At 35.2% G+C, this 22,015-nt stretch overlaps 1 protein-coding gene and 3 long non-coding RNA genes across 4 annotated transcripts; all 4 read right to left on the bottom strand.

Annotated features, from left to right (window-relative positions):
- Positions 1 to 928: 928 nt before the first annotated feature.
- LOC142546894 (uncharacterized) lies at positions 929 to 3,455 on the bottom strand. Its single transcript, XR_012820541.1, has 4 exons — positions 3,223 to 3,455; positions 1,940 to 3,134; positions 1,770 to 1,890; positions 929 to 1,507 (listed from the first exon to the last, which is right to left on the bottom strand). It is a non-coding gene; the product is annotated as an uncharacterized LOC142546894 (long non-coding RNA).
- Positions 3,456 to 4,100: 645 nt separating this feature from the next.
- Positions 4,101 to 6,738, bottom strand: LOC142519378 (uncharacterized). The gene is made up of 3 exons (XR_012813761.1): positions 6,608 to 6,738; positions 4,497 to 5,011; positions 4,101 to 4,416 (listed from the first exon to the last, which is right to left on the bottom strand). It is a non-coding gene; the product is annotated as an uncharacterized LOC142519378 (long non-coding RNA).
- Positions 6,739 to 7,442: 704 nt separating this feature from the next.
- On the bottom strand, positions 7,443 to 10,482 carry LOC142546886 (PTI1-like tyrosine-protein kinase At3g15890). Its single transcript, XM_075654851.1, has 5 exons — positions 10,257 to 10,482; positions 10,063 to 10,144; positions 9,631 to 9,778; positions 8,372 to 8,634; positions 7,443 to 8,291 (listed from the first exon to the last, which is right to left on the bottom strand). The coding sequence occupies exons 2-5, from the start codon at positions 10,104 to 10,106 to the stop codon at positions 7,670 to 7,672; spliced, it is 1,077 nt and encodes a 358-aa protein (XP_075510966.1). The 5' UTR covers positions 10,107 to 10,144; positions 10,257 to 10,482; the 3' UTR covers positions 7,443 to 7,669.
- Positions 10,483 to 11,861: 1,379 nt separating this feature from the next.
- On the bottom strand, positions 11,862 to 15,973 carry LOC142546880 (uncharacterized). The gene is made up of 2 exons (XR_012820537.1): positions 15,639 to 15,973; positions 11,862 to 12,192 (listed from the first exon to the last, which is right to left on the bottom strand). It is a non-coding gene; the product is annotated as an uncharacterized LOC142546880 (long non-coding RNA).
- Positions 15,974 to 22,015: the final 6,042 nt, after the last annotated feature.

Genomic DNA, 22,015 nt, shown 5'->3' with positions numbered 1-22,015 from the left:
AATTTTGGTGAGCTCTTTGGGAGTCCTTATAAGATTTAGATCATTCATATATATTGCCATAATTTCGAAACCCTCATCCGTCGTTTTTGTAAAAACACATGGACAAATAGCATCATTCCTGCAATCTTATTGTATTAAATAATCATTAAGAGGATGGTAGCGCATGCGCCCGAATTGTTTTAATCCATATAATGACTTTTGTTATTTCATTGAAAGGATAATATGGAGGTTAAATTTAATTTCATTTGATACTTTAAATCTTCCATGGATTTTCTGTGTATATCACTCTTTAAACAACACAACAATGACAAGTGAAAACATTTTCTCATAATCGACTTGAGTCTTTTTGAGAATTTTTCGGATTAAGTTAGCACATATTATCATGTCATTCTCAATTTTATTATCAATATCTACAAACTGTATTTTTAGATACTCATTATTTTGCTAATAAAACAAGCATTGAAATCAAAATAATTATCAATAATCATATTACTTTGATATCATAATTTTGAGATAACAAATAATTTGTTTAAATCTCATTTTTTTTCACATGCTTGTTATTCTTTAGGAATTACATTATTCATTTTTTATTTATCAATCTTTTTTTATTGTACCATCTAAAATTATTTTTTCTAATTTTTTTCTCTTTTAAGATACAAATTTTTTTAATTTATTGTTCTACTACGCTTTTGGAGTATTTTAGATTTATTTCCAAGTAAAATAAGTGACGGTCCTACATGATATCAATTTATTTCATAATTTTCGGAGCAACCTCTTATGAAAGATCAACCTTCTTAAAATTTGACATATTAGTTATCCTCTCATTTTATGAAGGGGTTATTGTTTTTGGATTTAAAATCAATTATACTACAACGCTTTGGACGAGGAAAAAAATTGTTCAACGGAGACGATTATCAAAGCTAAATAATACTTCTAATAATGATTTATTCAGACTGAAAGAAACGACTGCAAATGAATCCTTGTGGTCACGCGAAGGTAATCAGAGAATTAACAACGATTTAGCAATGGATGAGATTTATCTAGGAAATCCACCGAGTGATGTTCATCATCTCAACTTTGTGCAACCCGTGAACCAACAGAATTCAGGGACACACTTTGCATATCAGGTTCACAATTTTCACATGGTACACTGGTAATTCTTCCAGCAGCAGAAGATGAACAGCCTTCTAGCTACCACGCAACAACGGTTAGTCACATCAAAAACCGATATGGAAGATCTTATAGCTAGATTGAATCAAGAATTCCCAGTATCTAACTAAAAAGTAAGTTTCCAATTCTTGTCCATTTTTTTTTATGTTTTCTTCAATAACTTCTGCTTCAAAGCTCACATGATTGTTTTACATTTTTGTTGCATATTACTGATGCTGTCGATATATTGGCTACTTCGGACAATCGCATCGGTCTTCTTCTTGTAGAGGTTCATCTGTAATCTGTCAACCAGTTACTTCGGTCAATCGCATCAGTCTTCTTCTTGCAGAGGTATTATCTGTAATCGATCAACCAACATTTGAAAAAAAAAACTTTAAATTTCCACTAAAAAATACAGATGGAAGTGTTTTTGGTTGGAGTGATCATCCCACGCTAATATGAGTCCAGAGAGCTTTGTTAAACAACGGGGAAAATTTAATCAAAATCTGACATGAAACTTCATTCTTTGAGCAATCTAGCTTGCATATCTATTTGAGAAGTGATTGGTTCCATAGATAGACCCAAAAAAGCTAATAATGGGAGTGGTAACTCAAGCTAACCTCTGCTGGAGCCACCGAGTACCATTTTGTTCTCGTAATTAATATAATTCGATCCTTGTTCTGAATTCTGTTTGCCTGTGTCGTGTTGCCAATGTTGCCATTAGTAGTTTTGGGGGCCATGCTCTTAATTAATATTTATTACTAAACTATAAAAATTAATTGGTGTAAACAGCGAAAACTAGTTTAAAATGTTCATTTGGGCCTACAGAAATTTCGACATGACTTACCCGTAAGTAGGACATCTCAAAAATTTCAAAACACAACAACATCAATATATGCTCGAAAATAACATCAAGTTCACAATTAACCAAAAAAATATCCTAAAACCGCACTGACCAGGACTAAACACAACATACCACAAACAAAATCCAAAACAACATAAAAACATCACCATACAGCTACACAGAGTATCTCCCAGACAAATGTATCAAACCCGTATAATATATAGATATCTAGTAACTCTGACATAAATCAACTCCACTACTGGGTACCACTCGCTGAAGCTCCACCAGACGCGTCAAATACCCTGTAATGACCCGCTATGACATAAAAAACAACCACAACATAAAAAGAAAACAGGGGTCGCACCCCAGTACGACAAACCAGTAAAATTACGACGTATATAAAAGACATGTAATAATACCAAGTAAATGCAATGATATGTGATGCATGAATGGTAACAATGGAATAACGGATACCAAACGGAGTCCAAACGAATAGCATTATCAACAGTAATAGTGGCCACTCGTGCCAGGTATGCAGCATCAAATCGCCGCTCGTCCATGCACGTAGCATCGGGAATGCGAATAGCTAAGTCGCTCGTCCCTAGCTGTCATATGGAAATATGGCTAATCCTATCTCACTTGTCCATCTGATTACTCAATATATCTCAACATAATCAACATAAATCGTCGTCAAAGGAGTCAAAGCTCAATATGTTATGTCAATACAATTAATGCATGAATACATCAGAATAAACATTCAAGATGCATAATAGCAAACAACATTCACTAAATATTCTTACACGCTAATATAAGCGTCATAATAATATAGGTTTGAGCGTATCTCGACTACAAACTTATAATACCATAGTAATTTCTTAAGCAATTTCTCATGTACTCGTCAACGATATAACATACAATATAAATTCGCTATAAACTTCAATATATTGCATTCCAACTGACTAAAACAATTTAAATCGGCTCGGTTAAAATTCAAATTCCGGTCAGCCTATAAAACCCGTTTAGAATATGAAATTTCAAGTTTAATACCTCAAGAATCAAGGCTTAAATGCACAATAGTGATCTCGCAAAGGTGGTTCGTCGGAAATGTCGCCGGAATTACTGTTCATGGTCAGAAAACAAGCTGGAAAAAAATAGGGAAATAGCTTGATACTTCACTTGTAGAAACTAATTCACCAAAACAACCAAGAATCTATGAAAAAAAACCTTACCTAAAACCGAATCAAATCTCATGAGCGCATGAGCTGGAAAAACAAGCGGATCGAGCTCAATAACTTCGGATTCATGGCAGGAAAGAGTCTAATAGACTGAAGGAAGAAGATTGCTAAGCTGCTGCACTATTATCCCGGCAGCTGGCAGCGTCGTACGAATGCTACAGAAAGTGGAGAGAAGCGATGGTTTCTGGAATGGAAGATAAGAGATTTATGTTTTCTCTGTTGTACGACATACACAAAATGTGTTGGATAAATATTAATTGGAAATGAGCTGGGCTTATATACTTATTGGGCCTCACAGTAGTTGACTTTTTCCTATGAGATAACCCGAATTCATTGTAGTTTATGCTAGTAGTTGCCATCTCTCTGTGACAATGTGTAACAGGCACAGCTTCTTGCTCAAGAAGTTGAATCGTCATCCAAAACAAGTCACGAAGGTGCCGGTTCAGGTGACCATGAGTTGAAGAAGATGCTATGTAATGTTTTTATGGACAATGCCATTTTCAAGAAGCAGGTGAATTCTATCGTCGGTCGGTACTAACGACAATATGTCTGAAATAGGAAAAGAGGAGTCCCCTTCACGAAAAGCTCTTCTCAGCAAATTCTTGGAAAAGGAATGTATGGAACAAATAGTAATTTGTTTGAATAATTTGTATCACTTTATTTATATAACTTGTGCCACCTGGTAATTCAAAAAGCAACAATGATTTCGAAAATATATGCTTCTGCCATTTGTATGTCATCTTCTCCATTTTTTCTAAATAAAATTAGCGAAGCAGTCGATTCAAATGTGTTTCATTTGAAATGGACTCTGAAAAATTATGTAGCATGATCGGAACCGTGAATTTCTTGAATTTACTTTTAGACTACAGTTCTTATTTCCGATTAAATCTGTCTCAATCAATTTACAAGCATAGCCAATGACAGACATTTGTATCTAAAAATGACCAGAAAAAGGCTGAAGTATCCAACCATTTCAGCAATGCAGCATAACTATCATCAACTAATATACAAGAACACCAGTCCATTTCCTTCCCCTCAACTAAAATCCAAGCTCCTTGATACTAGCTGGACCTTTACTCGCTTTCAAAGCGACTTCATGGATCCTGGATTCCATTGAATGCAACGAGGAACTCAGCGGCGTCGGTCTGGCATAAAACCTTGTTAACCACTAATTCCACTGCTTTTAACCTGTTAATAAGCACATTTCACGCATTAACAAAGACAATAAGGTTCTAATTATTTGATCAAATAAAGAATGCAACATGGACCTGAGGTGTTGCGCCTTGGCTATGACTCGATAGATTTTCTTGAACTCGGACTTGACACGAGCCAAATCTGTCCCACTTCCCTCGACTGGGCCGAATGGGAGGTGAAAGACACAAGTGGCTTGAATCTCGGTCATTTCCTCATCGATCACTGCCTCCTCGATACGTATGTCATTGATCAGCTGTGACAGGGCGCATTATACTCCAACAGGGTTGTGTAAGGAGTTGATCAATGACCGTAGCAGCTCCAGGATGGTGGAGGGCCGCCAGCCGCCGAGCCATGACACGGCCGCCAGTTCGTTGGCCGGAGACCACTTGGGCATGAGAAGTTGGCCACATCTGATAGTTTAGTTGGGCCATAGCCCTAATGTAATGAGACTCAAATCGGGTCATCTGTTCATCAATCAGTTTCTGAATGGTCCATCTTGCCTTAAGCTGTTTCTTTAGCCTTGCTGCTCCACTCCTCTGTTCTTGCCTCCATGCTCCTCCATATTTTTCCCAAGAACATAACTCTTCACCTGACAAAATATGTGAAAGGAATGTTGCCCATAAACGTACATGAAATAAATTAAAATATTGTGTGTATCAAAATTTGGTGTTGTGCTCGATGTTATCAGCACCAGCACACAACACAGCAGCGGAAATTAATATTTAACACACACGTAAACTTTAATGAATAAACACTTAGATTAATTTTGCACAAGTAAAAAAGACTTGTGCGACGCCTCATGGCAAAAATTTCACTAGAAAAATTATGTAAATCGTTTACACCAAAACAATACTAGTGAAATAAACAAAACTAAATTCCTTGACACTCCAGGGAATTAACATGCATCAAACACTCAAAGTAAAAACAAGATGCATGAATCGAAAAAGCGTGTTGCATAAAACCAAACGAAAACACTCTTCGATCAACACTCTGCGTCAGTGTTGTTCTTCGAGTGTTGTCAACACCAATCAGCAACACGGTATATGTGACTCAATCACACAAAATCTTCAACACGAAAATCTTCAATATCTTAACTCTAATTGTGTTCAGAAAGATCCTGCATCTCTCCTACGTTGTAAACTGATCACCCGATCACACAAAAACGTCTCATCAAAATAGGCTCGGCTCTGGTATATTTCTTCTATGAAAGAACTCCTTAGCCGACTTTTACGTGCACTCTTGAAAACCTCCAGCTAATCCTCTCCACAACAAAGTGATCCACAATCACACAAAACTTCAACAGCTGCACAATAAAGTAACCACCCGATCACATAAAAATTGCAGAGCAAATATATGTTGGACTCTTATAATTTCTTCTATGTGAAAATCCCCCTAGTCCAACTCTCTCCTCAAGACCTCTCCTGCGGCCGTGAAGTTCTTCATATATATAACCATTGCTTGACCTAAAATTCATTCCATAAAATAGTCCTAGAAAATATAGAAATAATATTTTCATTAGGGATAACACTCTTTTAAACATAGATAAAATATCTTGGAGATAAAAATAATATTAAAAACAAATCATATAATATCTAGATATAAATCAATCAAGTTCTTATCATCTAGAAATAAATCAAGCAAGATCTCATAATCTAAAAATAAGTAAACCAAGATATTATCATTTAGAATTAAATCAAGCAAGATTTGATAATATAGAAAGGCAAAATCATAAATTGATAATTTCAATTTAGCAAAATAATAAAGGAATAAAAAATTACTTTCAATATGAAATTTTCAAGAAAACCGAAGATCTTGACTTTTTTCTATAAAAAAAAAAAAGATAATTTTTTGCTATAAAATGTTCCTCGATCATCTGAAATATATCATGATTCAATCTTCCCTGTAAATTTACGAACACATGACACCATTCACAAATTTAATGGGGCCTGACATTTGAAAATTGTCGACCTGTTGTGTCTGTCCCTGTTTGCTGTAATGAACATCTAAATTTTCAATTAAAAGAAGGGAAAGAAATTAACAATCTTTATATTCAATTCAAGTTTGACAAGATCCTGGCTTAACATGCCAAGAAACAGTAACTTCCGGATCAGTAAACCAAAACGCTATCAGAAATCTTGATAAAGTTCATAGAAAAAAGCTCAAAAATAAAAGTTTATGTTTTTACGTAGTTTCTTGGCTTCTTGATTGTGTATTGTCATGCATGAGACTTGCTTGGCGATGGAGTCGACATCTCTCAGTGATTTTCCTTTGATTTTGCCATCTTCTTCTGCATCTTGTATTTGAAAATATTTCCTGCATATGAATCGATTTTTATTATTATTTTATTTTTACAGTGTATTAAGAAAAAAAATAACTGCACGAGGAGATTATTTCAGCAGAAGCAAAGGTTTATCGTGAGAAAGATATTAGAGACAATCTCAATACTTTTTATATATAAAAAGACCCTTGTTAAATATTTTACGAATAAATTTTGTGAGATAGATTCTTAGGACTTGTGAAAAATTTTTATTTTTAAATATTTTTTATATAAAAAAATATTATTTTCAATCCAGCGTGAGATAGTCTCACTGGATACATGTATACATATAGTATCATTGATATAATTGTATGTTTTAAATTAAATTAATCTATAGTTAGAATCTTTTATCGTTCACATTATTAAATTCTAAAATATCGAATATATCTTAATCCTAATGAGCTATAATTAAAAGTAATATCTAACATCAAAATTTCACAAAATATCTTATAAAATTATCCAACGGATGAATTTTAGGAGAAGTTACTAATGAAAAGTGAATTATAGATGGTTAATTATTGTTGAAAATTTTAAATTTGGACCTTAATGACCATTTTAAAGTTTTTTGATTTTATAAAGTTGAAACAAGCTAAAAGCAAAATGTGTGTTCAGCTCTGATGCAATATCCTGTGAAAACATTGTTCAAAACAAAACCAAAAAAAAAAGGAAAAAAATCATTAGCAATTAATTGGCATATGCTCAATTCAAGAAATCCCACGAATGTCTTAAAAAAAATCAACAAATGTACAACACGAGCAAAATCGTGAAGTTTAAGCAACAGGCAAACATTGGGAAATACCAACTTCAAACCTCCCACCAATTTTAAATACCATTCCTCCATTTCCCTGACTTTCAATTCTGTTCTGTAAAAAGAGAATAAAATAACCAAGAAGATAACAATCATTTCTACAAGCAGCAACTTAATCAACTCTATTTTACACTTTGGATCTCTTCTTTAGACTCCTTCTCGTCTGAGATGAATTCCGAGCTGTCTTCGACACTTGAATCTACAACTGTAGTACTCTTAAACATTTCGTCATTTTCAAGAGCTGCAAACTTTTCCTTTTCCCCTTTCAGTAGTTCGACCACCTCAAGCATAGTTGGTCTCTTCTCGGGTCGATTTTGGGCACATACCAGTCCAACAAAAACGATTCTTTTTAATTCTTCCTCCACATATTTCCCATCAAGCCTTGGATCTGCAAGTTCACTAAACTTTCTTTCACACGCCAAAGGAAGAGCCCAATCCGTGATAGGTCTCTTCATGGTTGAATTCACCTTCTCTAGGGGTTTCTTGCCACTAGCGATCTCGAGCAAAAGAATGCCAAAGCTGTAAACATCACAGCTTTCCGATGCTTTTCCTAACATTGCATATTCAGGGGCTAGATAGCCAAGCGTACCCTTGACTCTGGTGGTTACATGTGTCAAACCATCAGGTATGAACTTTGCAAATCCAAAGTCAGCAACTTTTGCTTTGAAATCTCCATCTAGCAACACATTGCTAGCTTTAACGTCTCTGTGGATTATGTGCGGGTTTGTGCAGTGATGTAGATAGCTGGAATAGATTACGTGTTAACTTAATTCTGGTATAAATTTCCAAGAATAGATGATATATAGTTCTATTTCAGTACTTACGAAATGCCTTCAGCAGCCCCAACAACAATGTTCATTCTCCTATTCCAGTCGAGAAGGCATTCCGCAGAATGTTGCCCATGAAGATGGGAGAGTAAGCTAAGATTCGTCATGTAATCATAGACAATCAAACGTTCTTGACCTTCTGCACTATAGCCACGTAAACTCAGCAAATTCTTGTGCTGTACTCGAGCTAGAGTCTCAACTTCAACAGAAAACTCCATCTCTGCTTTGTTACTCCATGACTTTAACCTTTTCACAGCTATCTGTAAAAGTGTGTATGAGAGAAACTGGTAGATTTTGAAAAGATAGTGGTACAGAAAAGGTAAACTTCCCATAGGTGAGCTCCTTTTAGTGATTCCAGCGAAAAACTTAGCTAATGGGTATGGATCTCTCGGCCGAAAGTGTTTCTAATTTATAAATTTGTAATAAAAAATGCTTTGGAAGATTATTTGGTTAGTGACTCATCCTATGGTTGAATACACGAATCAAAAGTATCAGTTAGAAGTTATGCTTTTTCACGTCATTAAGCAAACTAGATTTCCATGGGTAGAAAGAGCATACTAAGACAGTTCAAAAAATGAAATTGACTACCTAAAGATTACTCAGTGGCCATTTTTATAACTCGAGTTGACAAAGCAGTTGAAGGGTTTCAGTTGTGGACTAAAGCAACTACAACAAAAAGAAGGCGACGAGAGTTGACTGAATTCTTCATTTTACATCTCTTATGTCATTTATAACCAAGTTCAAATTCATTTATGCAGCAAGAATATTTTATCATTTCTAATTTTCTGCTATACATGATGATATAATATCTACTATGGATGTTTACAATGTGAACAATTCAATGATTGTTAGAAACGTTCTGATTATAGCACAACTGGCGAACATTTATGCAATGCAGCATAGTGCGTCACACCACCACGTGCAAAAGAACACGAGTAGGCCGAGTGGCGACATTATTAGAATAGGACAATCACACAACGAACGGTCATTCTTAAGATCGCGCAATCATAATTTTGTTCGCAAAGACGCCAAAAAAAACCATTATTATGCATTAACTCTTAACAACATAAACTCCATTTTAGCCTAATATGACTACTCTACTAAAACATAGAATTCCATCACGTGGTTACGATTTATCGCACATTTCACTAGAGAAAGATCTAAAGTCACACTAAAAAGCATACAATCAGCTTATATGCCAACGATAAAAAGTAAAAAAACAAATTGTATTGGAACGAGAAGCACCACAATCTTACCTGAGAACCATCCCTGAGCTGACCCCAATACACACTACCAAATCCACCTTCTCCAAGCTTGTTATCATAATTAAAATTATTAGTAGCCAACTGCAACTCTTTCAGAGCAAAAATCCTCCATGTCGACTCCTTTTTCCCTTGTTTTTTCCTGTCAAATAAAAATTCCACTTCAAGAAATCTATACAAAAGTAGAGAACTTCAAGAAATAATGACAAATAAAGAATAGTTTCAATAAAAATCTTTCTCGGTAATTACAGAACCAAAAAAACCTCTGCAAACCAATCAAGCGGAACGTCCTCATACAATAAACGTGGATCAAAATCATTCCTAATGTAAATTCAAAATAACGAAACAAATCATTTTTAAGAAATTCAAACAAAAAAAAGCAACAGAATGAACAATTTACACAAAACTTTAAACTGAATCACATACAGATCTGAACCCTTGGCGCAACAAAACATCGAGCAAAAATCCATAATCCTCCCAGCAACCCACTGCACAGAACCGTCCTTTTCTGCAAATTTTCACTTGCACAACTAATTGCAGCGATCAAATCCCATAACTCCAGACTATCAAACCATAATCAAAATCAACAAAAAAAAACCCATCACTCGGAAACCTTTTACCTTCCTTTCCTCTCAAGTCACAGGCTACTGCTTCAAGAAAAAAGCCGCAAGCCACCAGTTTTTAAGTGCCGTGAGCTGGGTTCGGGAAAGAAAATGGGAAACTTTTCTTGGTCCCAAAAAACAGATCTTTCAACGAAATATCAAATCCAACAAATGATTGTTGAATGAGTAAAAGTACTGAAAGACGAATATCACAGAGAGGAGAGATGGAAGGCCAGGCTAGTATTACCTGTAGAAAAGAACAAAACCTTTTGGATTAATTGCCATTCGGTCCCCTAATTTTATTGTTAATCCGCCTAAACCTTTTCGTCTAGATTGAATTATTTAATATTAAATATTTCTTATCCATACGTTGCAGTTTTTATTTTAATTTAATTAGTTGGTCTATAGTCAAAAGTAGCCCTACTTAAGGGTGACCATTCGATCGGTTCGGTAACCGAACCGAATTAGCCATAACCGAATCGAATCGAAATATTTAGTTATAACCGAACCGACCGAATTAATTTTCATAACCGATGAAAACCGAACCGAATTAAAATCGGTTAATTCGGTGCATAAAAACATAAAATCACACATCATAAATGTATAAGTTTTGTTTGAACACAATTAATACGATTTTAAAATTAAAAATTAAAAAATATATAAAAATTGATAAATAATAAAAAATTATTAAATAATAATATTTATTATATTAATTTTGTTAACCGATTTCAAAATTTTGAAAACCATAATCGAACCGAATTAATCAATATAACCGAATTTTTTTAATTTGAAAACCGAATTTTCGAAATAACCGAACCGAATTTCCGAATTGACTAAGTTCGGTCGGTTAATTCAGTTTAACCAAAATCTTGCTCACCCCTAGCTCTACCCATTTTTTTTAAGTATTTACAAACGCTCTTAAAAAAAATAATTAAAAACATATTATAATTTAATCTCGAATCTAATTAAAATTTTGGTATCAGATAGACATTAGTCATATAGGTTATAGATTTTACTTTTATTGATTCATTTACTGTTTATATATATATATATATATATATTATGCAATGTAGTTATTTGATAAAGACGATTTAAATAGACGAGGCGGGTGATTTCATTTGATTGCTATCAAACAAAGGGTGGGTGGAGGCCACTGAAAAAACTACTTGTATTTAATTTTTTTTTTGTTGACATGTGAGGAGCACCTAACACGAAATTATATCGTTTTAATAGTATTTTTAATAAAAAGTATTGGGTCTAAATAAATATTTACAGTTGAGTTTCTTTAAAATATCATCAATTTGGCTCTAAATATTATTCAAGCCACATGTAGGCTCGTGTTTACCTGTTATAATCTCGAAGAATTTCAATTTCATAAAAAAAAAATTGGAAAAAAGAATTCAATTTTCATTTCAGATCAAAAGAGAAAATATCTTGTAAGATTATTTATACTTGGATTTAATATATATTTAATGTAAACTTGGCAAAACTCAAAAAAAAAAAAATGACGTACAAGAATATAAATTCATTCAGATTTTTTAAAAATATTTTAATTAAATTAATTTTATAACCCATCAGGCAATATTGATTACGGAGCAGCATTCAAATAAAGACCATTCCGAGTAATGTAAATATGATCGGTACGAGGAATTCGTTTAGCAGCTTGGATCGGTTCGTTTGTGGTAGTAACATGCATTGTTTTTATGGAAGTATATGTAGTACATTACACTTTATCTTGGGAGGTCTCTCTCCTTGCTTATCGATTAGTCGTCTTGTATCGCTATAAACACATCGTAAAAGCTACTGAATTATTTCCTGAATCGGGATCCCTTGTTCGGCCTGTCATTGTTCCTCACATCCCATGCAGAAGACCAGAAGAAAAGAGACATCCAGAATAGAACTGCAACAAAGATCTGGACTGTATCTTTGAATCTGCTAAAACTCGCACCTATGCCTGAGACATCATCGGAGAGCCGAAATTAGATTAATGTGACACGCTGTGGTGTGTGCAGAAGATGAAGTTGCTTGCATGGTTAAAGTCAGATGGATGAAGTAAAAGAGCATAACGCGAGTTTCCGGAATACAGAATGCCTGTAATATAAGTGTTTTTCGGTTTAGCAAGCATACATGCTGGCTACTACAGTAGAGTGGTGGGAATTGAGTTGTGAAAAGACATGTTCAAAAGGTAAAGCATAACAGTGAGATGCGAGTGCTCATGTAAATATTATACAAGGATGATTCTGGTTAGAAATGAATATACTCAGGGCCAAAAAAAGTCTAAATTTAACAAGGTTTGAACAGATATGTGAGATTGTGAAATTCAAATATGCGAAGTTATCTCGTAGACTTGAGTTGTTTATGGGTAAATAAAGTTTTGATTTTTAACAAGACACACGAAGAAGAGAAATTCATGTGGTCGGACCTCATTTAAGAGAGCATCTTACTATAAGATCAACGATACAACGACTTCATGCACACAAGAAAAAAGGACAGCAATATCGAAAATTCTATTTGCAATATTTATATAGTTCAAAAGAGACCAGAAGGGATCAGATATTTACGTGTAAGTATAAGAAGTGATCCAGATTTAACCTACCATACAATCTGGTGGTAGAGAGAGAAAATTTTCGAACATGAGTACTAGGTTTCAATTAAATAGAAAACAATGACCCAGAAAAATAGTGAAAATCTAGTATCTCTACTTTGTTATGAAATCTAATTAAACACTGAGCGACCTGCAAGCAAATATTGCTTATGTTTGACAGGGATAGTGTGGCAGTTCAATAGAAATCATCACTAAATCATCATACAAACAAAAAATTTGAAACTGATAACACTAATTTTCATGCTATATCCTCGTAAAATCAGATCGATTGCAGGGTGACTATACGTCATTACATCACATACTAGCACTTTTCCTCGATTCAACTCATCTCTGAATAATACCGAATGAAATCATTTACGACTTTCAAGGAAATCAAATGCTTTCAAATATTGTTGTAAATGGCGGTAGACGGCAGTGAGGCGGTGACCTCCTACCATCTAGGAGGTTGAAATTCTTTTTTACTATTTTTATATTGATTATGTATATTCATGCAATGTAATTACAAATAGTCATCGATCTTTATTTAATATAATGTAACTAAATGATGTTTATGTATAAATAAGTTTCATACGATACGATACAATTTATACAAGGTGCAATAAATATATACATGTAACTAACAAGATAATCAATAAGGATTCATCACCATATTAATACTAAAAAAGATAATATTATTATCATTACTTTTACCAGAAGCCTAAGTTTAAATTTCAAAATTTCAATCTAACACGACAACAAGGACTAAACAATACATAACTAATTTTCTAAATCATCTGCACATATGCCATCAACTACATTCATAATCCTCTCATTCTCGGACTCAAAATCAACATCTTGGAAGAGAAAGTGTATAAATGAATTTATAGTTGTGATTTTTTAAAATGTTGTTGACTTTGACCGCCTCACCTAGCACTGCTAATATTCTACCATCAACAGAACTGCCTACAGGAAAGGCAGTGCGGTCGACGGCCGCCTCAGCCCCATTTAGAACACTGTTTCGAAATCATAGCAGCCAAACAAATAATAACAATTATTTTAAAAGATTTTCAAAGTTTCATCATTAACTCGTTGAAGAGCAAAAAAACTAGAAAAATAATCTACCAAGTAATCTGCAGAATGGACGAAGCACCAAAAAAATAGATTGTGGATGACAAATGTGGCAATATATAACTCGCAAATCACAACTCAAACTCCGAATTCTGACAAATTGATCAAATAATATCAAAATGGATTGAATTTTTACTCAACGATGATGCATCTAAAAGCAAAAATATCAAGTGACAACATGATACAGTCATTCTATATAATACTATTTTGAAAGGTCCATCAATCACAACTTCGTCTAACAATTCAGGACATTCCACACAATAATATATGAAAGAACATGGGAACGAGGAGTCGAGGACCATACATTACAAATAGGGACGTACAACTTTCCCCACGGGTTTGGGGCACCGTGGGGAAAACTCGAAACGGGGACGGGGATCCCTGATTTTTTCGGGTTTAGGTTCGGAGATTTTTTATTAAAATCCCTGAATTAGTTCGAGGCGGATATGAGATTCCGCCCCGAAAGTAATATTAATAATAAAAAAAAAACATTATTAGTATTAATAATAATATTATTTTTTTAAAATATTAATAATGATAACATTATCAATATTATCACTAATAATAATAATAAGTTTTGGTTTGAGAAAATCCAAGAACCCGCCCTCGTCTTGCCCCATTAATATTTTTGAAACGGAGATGGGGACGGTGATGAGAATTTGATCCCCGTGGTTAATCCACGAACCTGAAAAAATAGAGATCGAGACGTGTATGGGGGTGTAGATGGAATTCGGGACGGGGATGGCAAACCCGCCCCCGCCTCATTGCCATCTCTAATGACAAATCCTATGATAGATTCTAATTTATATTTATGGGTAATTTGAGGATAGCCAAACTCCAGAAATTTGAGGTAAGAAGAAAATAAATTTTGAGAGAATGTTCATGTTTTCTTCATTCATTAATGGTTGGTTAAATACAAGTTTAATGCATTACAATTCGTAATTTCTTCACACGTGCAGTGACAAATTAACCATATGTGTAATTCCCCACTATCTAAAGCATGTGCATTCCCTAATTTGGGGTCTTCCTTAAGGATGTAGGCATTTTGCCACGTTGGTTCTCTTCTTGTTCTTGAGGATAGCCTTTGCTATGTGCGAGTATTTATCATCAACAGGCCTAGCCTTAGTACTTTAGATGTTTCTACAGGTAACTATCAGTTTATCCTTCTAGTGTTTCCTCGAAGTTTAGCCAGCCACTTTCGCTTATTGCCGGTTGATTATTTTCTTGAATATTAAATTCTAAACCTGATAATCACATATAATGAAGAATCGTACCGAATTTGGGAATATTTGGAAGGATTTTGGCTATCTGACACATGAAATGAAATTCTTTAAAAAAATGTTTCGAGTATGTTAATTAGAAAATCGATCGAATTTGGGGTTTGATTAGATTTCAATCTCTTCACTGGCGCTTGAAGAGAATCAATTTTAGCTGCTAACCAACATCCATCAGCAAAATTAAGCATTCGCCGCCAAGTTTTCGCAATCACCTCTCTCCCTCGCCGAAACCATAAATATAAAATTTTCGAAATCGAAAGTATAAATTAACGAATTCGAAACTAAAATCATAGCCAAGTTTCTTTGTTGTTTATTGTGCAAGGACCGAACAAGAGAAGTGAATACCGCACACAGCGAATTAAAGGCAAGAGAGAAAATGAAAAGGAAGGAAGAAATTGAGCAAAATTGTACCTTTAGATGACTGTGTAATTTTGTTGGAAGGTGGTTCCGACTGCGGCGGCGGTCCAGGACTAGAGGCGTGGCAGCGGCCCGGCCAAGAGTTGAGTTTTGACGCCAACAATGAATGGTGGAAGAAACTAGTAGATGATGGAGAGAAGATCATTATTTTAGTGGTTGTGGAGGGGGGATCGGAACCTGGGCGGTGTTGGTGGCGGTGCCACCGGTGGCTAATGGCTGTGGACAAAGTCGAGGAACAGGACGCCATTTCAGTTTCTAGAAGTGTCCGGGTCCTCGACGCCTTTCAATTTCATTTTCCAAATATTTCATTTTTCATTTCAGTGCGCGTGGCGTCTCCTTAATTAACTATCACTTCCTCCTCAAATATAGAAACGATAGATATATTGTAAAACGAGCTCATAAATGTTTTTTTTTAAACGGTTTATTCTACCGATATTTGCAATAAAAAATAATATTTTTAGCATAAAAAGTAATATTTTTTTATGGATAACCCAAATAAGAGATCTATCTCACAAAATAAGATCCGTGATACCGTCTCACACAAATTTTTTACATGTAAAAATCACAATTTTCTTCCTCGTCCTCGGTCCCAAATATGAAGGCCACGTTTTTCTTTCTCATCAATCTCAAATATATAATTAACTTTTCATATTTATTATTATTTTATTTACTCTTTTACTAATTTATCTCATCATTAAATAAATTAACTGTTTTCAATATTTTTTATCCTATTAAAATATTTATTAAATAAGAGTAAAAAGGTAAATTTCTTTCTAATTTTTACAATAACTTTCTTAACTTGTATGAAAATACACAAGCCTAAATATATGAGAAAAGAGCATTAATCGTAGATGATACAATCAGAGAAAACGAGAAATTAATGGCTTCATTGAAAATTTTAAGTTATATTTTATCTTTCTTGGTTTTACAGATGTTTTCGTAATCAAATCGGTGATCGAACCAATCCACTTTAAAATAAAAGTTCAACCAGATAATCGGAATGAAACATTATTATATTATATAAAATAAGAATATAATATAGTAAATAAATATTTAAAATTATAAAGATATTAAATTTATATATAAATTATAAAAAATATATATTTACCAAAAATTAAAATCTAAGCAACAATGTATATATAATCAGAATATCAAATGTAATTACACATCACAAAAACTCTTATGAGACAATATCACATTATCGAATTTTTGAGACGAATCTCCGATCCGATCCAATTCATGAAAAATTATCAGTTTTCTGCCAAAAGTATTATTTTTCATGATAATTATGGCTTAAGTCAGCTCGTTTCACGGATAAAAATCTATGATACCGTCTCACGAGAGATTTATTCCATACATATCAGGGATAAAAATCTGTGAGACCGAGCCAAAGCTTCCCTCATGGTAGCCAATGAGCCCTTACTCAAAGAACTCTTCTCCCATGACAGTGGAGTATATGCGCCCCAAGTTTCGAACCCAAAACCTACAAAACAACTACTTGAATTAATGAGACTTGGTAACAACTGAGCTAGCATGCCCAAAAGAGGTGGTGACCATGAGGTCCTTACAAAATGGACGGATAAAGTGTTTTGATTGAATGCAACACATCAGTCCAAACAAAATTTCAGGTTTTCCTGTGTCGTGAGCCGCCCTAAAATGACACCAATACATAGGTGTCAAATCAACAGGGAGTTGGCGTCAATCCACAGTCAACACTCAGCTCAACATCATTTATCGTCAACCAAACTTACAAGCAACACGCATGGACGAAAATTCTAGTAAAAATATGAGTAAGAGAATTTGATACGTTTGTCTTGCACTCCAAACATTAGGGATATAAGAACGAAGAAATACGACAGTAAAACATGTAACCATGGATCAAAGAGAGTTCGTACCGATCTTAGTAGTAGCAATTTTATTTTATTTTTTGAGAATTTCGTGATCCAACTAGTGGTTGGTCAAAGTTAGACATACCTGCAACAAACGCAATGATACATCAAACTCTCCCATCTTGAAAATGGTAAGTACAAATACAAGAAGTCTAACTAATGGCTGAACACATTCACAATCATTACTTACGCAAAGTAAACAAGCTGGGGGAGTCAAGGACGTACTTGTATCAGTAGGTGCAGAAGACTGTGCAAGGGGAGTAGCCAAGATAGAGTCAAGAATGGATGATGCAACATCATAAGAACCGGTATGAATAAGGGTAAATAAGTATGAGGCATCAAACTCTAATGATAAATTTGATGCAGCCGAACTGATAAGAGACGTGCCAATTGTAACATTCACGGACCTGGAAGTCAATAAAGTCATGAGCAAAGCAATTTCTCACACATAATGAGAGCAACAAAAGGTGCATTCAGATTCTCTATGTTGTACTTAGGGATAGCATCAGGGGCAAGCTCTGAACCAGTAGATTGGTTGAGGTTAAAAACAATTGCAAGCATACAAAAATTACTCAAGAAATCAGTTTTCCTCATATGCATATAATAAGGACAAACAATGGATATCTTGTCACAACCACGATGCAAAGGCTAACGAATGACCAAAAAACACCAAGCAGCCCAACTTTCCACAAGAGTTCACATAAACAGATAAAATAAATGTGGTGACATGCAAACATTTACAAGGAGCCAACATAGAAATAACATAACACTGACTACCATAGCGGCAAAACCAATTATCATTCCTTCAAACTACTCTAGAAAAGTCGAACCACAACAAGATATGCATGCAAGAACATACACTTCAATTCTAGAAAGCCAGATCACCTCAAGATGAATCATGGAAAGCAGACATAAATAAGACTCCTCAAATCAAGGACATCAAACCATTTCACCATTTGGCCAAGGCATGTCCAAAACATTACTAAATTCCTTGCAAAGTTAGCATTTAGACATAAAACCAGAACAACGAGCACACAAGGCATGTTAAAGCATTTGTTTTTGAATTGTTATTCCCTTGTTGACTACTTCTTAGGTTGTTGATTTATTCTTCATTAGTTGACCACGTTTTTAGGAGCATTAAACGCGAGTTGTTATCTTTGTTTTGTAAGGCTATTTATAAGCCAATAAGTGAGGAAAAATGTGGGGCCCTTAGCTCCTAATCGTTATTACAATGCACTTTGATTAGGGTTAACTAATTACAGCGGAAAACGAGTTTAAAATTTCTTTACAATGAGCCCAAATCATTTTATTTGAATACTAAAAATAGTATTTCATCTCACATCATAAACACACCCACACGTAATCAACACCAATCACATACAAACAACTCATATCCTCGGGACATGCCCCGGTATATAGATACATAATCTCATTACAATCAATCAAATCAATCCGACATATATCATATAATACAGATACATATACATATATACTGGGAACAAGACAAAACATAAAACCTCAGCCCAAGCTGTGGCTCCCTCCAGAAATACCCTCTCCGGTCTCCTGATATCCTGGAGTACCTGTCATTGTCCACACACAAAGACAACAATAGCCCCCCTTGGGGGTGAGCAAAGCTCCGTATGGAACAACCAATTATATATACCACAGATATCTAAACAATGATATATGGTATGCAATGCATGTATGTCGTGGAGGTATCAGGTCAAATGCCCATCCACTGAGCACATGTCAGAATCAATCGAATCGCTATCAAATCAATACTCGTATGATAGCGTCGGCAAAGCGCCATCAAATCCCAAATCTCATATCCAATCATATGGGGCCACAATTGTCTATGCTTTACGGGTCATATAATACCGGCATAGCGATTCTGTTCACAAACCCCGGAATCCAATCAAATCATATCAGGGTATTCAAGGATCATAGCTCAACGTGCATGTCATGTATCGATGTATGCATAAAATGATGTGTGTTAACAAAACATTTATTTTATACATCGATATCTCAATCTCAATGTCATGTATGTCACATCAATCAACAAATAAAGCATATAGACACATAATCTCATTCCAATCAATCAAATCAATCCGACATATATCATATAATACATATACATGTCGTATGTTACCCGGTCGCAACATACCTCAATTCTTCGTTTCCAGTTGATGTAGCCTGAAGATATCGATATTACACTTTATCTACATCAATAACATACTCATTCCAATCACTAACATACTCCAAAATCATTAATATGAGTTTCAAATATTATTTGAAACTTCAAAAATTCATATCAAATCAAATTCATATCATAATTCAATTCCGACTTCCATTATGAGTTTATTGTCGGTTATTCTACTACATATCAGAAACTCAACTTCAAATACATGCTATTCCAGAACTTTGATATTTAGAGCTGCTGGAACTAGAAGAAAATTACCTCAGTCAGAAGCCCTCGACGCGACGATCACAAATATATAATTTGTTTCGCGTTTAGACAGCGTTTCGAAGTCGATTTGGACGATAGAAAATGAAAATCTCTCGACTTTCTCTCGAAGTTATCGTATAAGGAATGAAGAAAGAAAGAGAAGAAAAGTTGCTCTTATCTTCACCGCTTCGGCGCTCGGGCGGTAGAATTCTCGCGCTATTCTACCCCCGGCTTTCAAATGCACCGCGCTCGGGCGGTCAAAAACTACCGCTCGGGCGCGGCATGTCCTGTTCGATTATCACTTGCATCGCGCTCGGGCGGTTGCAACATACCGCTCGGGCGCGAAGTGTTCTGCCCGAATACTCAAAATTTCTACCTTGGCGCTCGGGCGGTCATTTTCTACCGCCCGGGCGCCACTCGTTCTGTACCATTATTTATGTTTGTACTAAATTGACGTCCGGCCTCTCCAATCGAGCTCTTACAATGTCAATTCATATTCAATATTCATTTCTCAATTTCATTGTCATAATATACATCAAATGTATAATCACATGTCAAATTCCTGAATTATCGATAATCATATAGGATTTACGATAATACGATACACGGTCCTTACATTTCTCCCCCTCTTAAAAGATTTCGTCCTCGAAATCTCAAACATCTCTATATACATAACATTGGCAAACATACATATGTCACCAGTTATAGTACATATCAAAACTAAAATCAGTAAAAGGATCAGAATACATCGAATACAATGGAACAGATGGACTAGCATCAAATAAATGCGGATATGATTCTCGCATTTTGCTTTTCAATTCCCACGTCGACTCTTCAACACCATGCCGTGTCCATTGCACTCGAACTAGAGGAATCGATTTATTTCTCAATATCTTTTCCTTTCGATCCATAATGCGAACAGGTTGTTCAACATAGGAAAGAGAAGGATCAAGTTCCACCTCATCAGGTGCAAGTACATGTGATAGATCCGGTTCATATTTCCTCAGCATAGAAACATGAAACACATCATGAATGACAGATAGAGCTGGTGGCAATGCCAATCGATACGCAAGATCACCAACTCGATCCAGAATCTCGTATGGACCAACATAATGAGGAGATAATTTCCCTCGCATGCCAAATCGAACAGTGCCTCTAAAGGGAGATATTTTCAAAAACACTCTATCACCTTTCTGGAATTCCAAGGGTCGTCTTCGTTTATTCGCATAACTCGTTTGACGATCCTGAGCAGCTTTCATCCGCTGCCGAATGAACCTTATCATTCATTTCCTGTATCATTTCAGGTCCAGTCAATTGTCTCTCACCAATCTCATCCCAGAATAACGGTGATCTACATCGTCTCCCATATAGAGCTTCAAACGGTGCCATACCGATACTCGTCTGAAAGCTATTATTATAAGAAAATTCAACCAATGGTAAGGCATCCTGCCATCCCATTCTGAAGTCCATCACAATAGCACGCAACATATCCTCTAAAGTCTGAATCGTATGCTCAGTCTGGCCATCAGTTTGAGGATGATAAGCAGTACTCATAGCCAAACGCGTACCCATCGCCTCCTGAAAACTACCCCAGAATTTAGAAGCAAATCTGGGATCACGATCAGATACAATCGAGACTGGCACACCATGCAGTCTCACAACATTCTCAATGTATAAACGGGCCATTCTCTTATAAGGATAAGTCCGTTCATACGGAATAAAATGCGCAGATTTGGAAAGCCGATCAATAATCACCCAAATAGCATCACAGCCCTTGGGCGAACGAGGTAAATGAGTCACAAAATCCATAGCGATATGTTCCCAATTCCATTTCGGGATTTCAAGACTATGGAGCAATCCTCCCGGTTTCATTCTCTCGGTTTTCACTTGCTGGCAGACCAAACATTTAGAAATAAACTCATCAATGTCCTTCTTCATACGTTTCCACCAGAATTGAGGTCTCAATGTCAAATACATCTTTCGACCTCCAGGGTGAATACTGTATTTACTACAATGTACTTCTCGAAGAAGGGCAG

Source organism: Primulina tabacum, chromosome 1, assembly GCF_025594145.1.
Source record: "Primulina tabacum isolate GXHZ01 chromosome 1, ASM2559414v2, whole genome shotgun sequence".
Classification (NCBI taxonomy): domain Eukaryota; kingdom Viridiplantae; phylum Streptophyta; class Magnoliopsida; order Lamiales; family Gesneriaceae; genus Primulina; species Primulina tabacum.
This window is presented reverse-complemented; position numbering and strand designations above follow the sequence as displayed.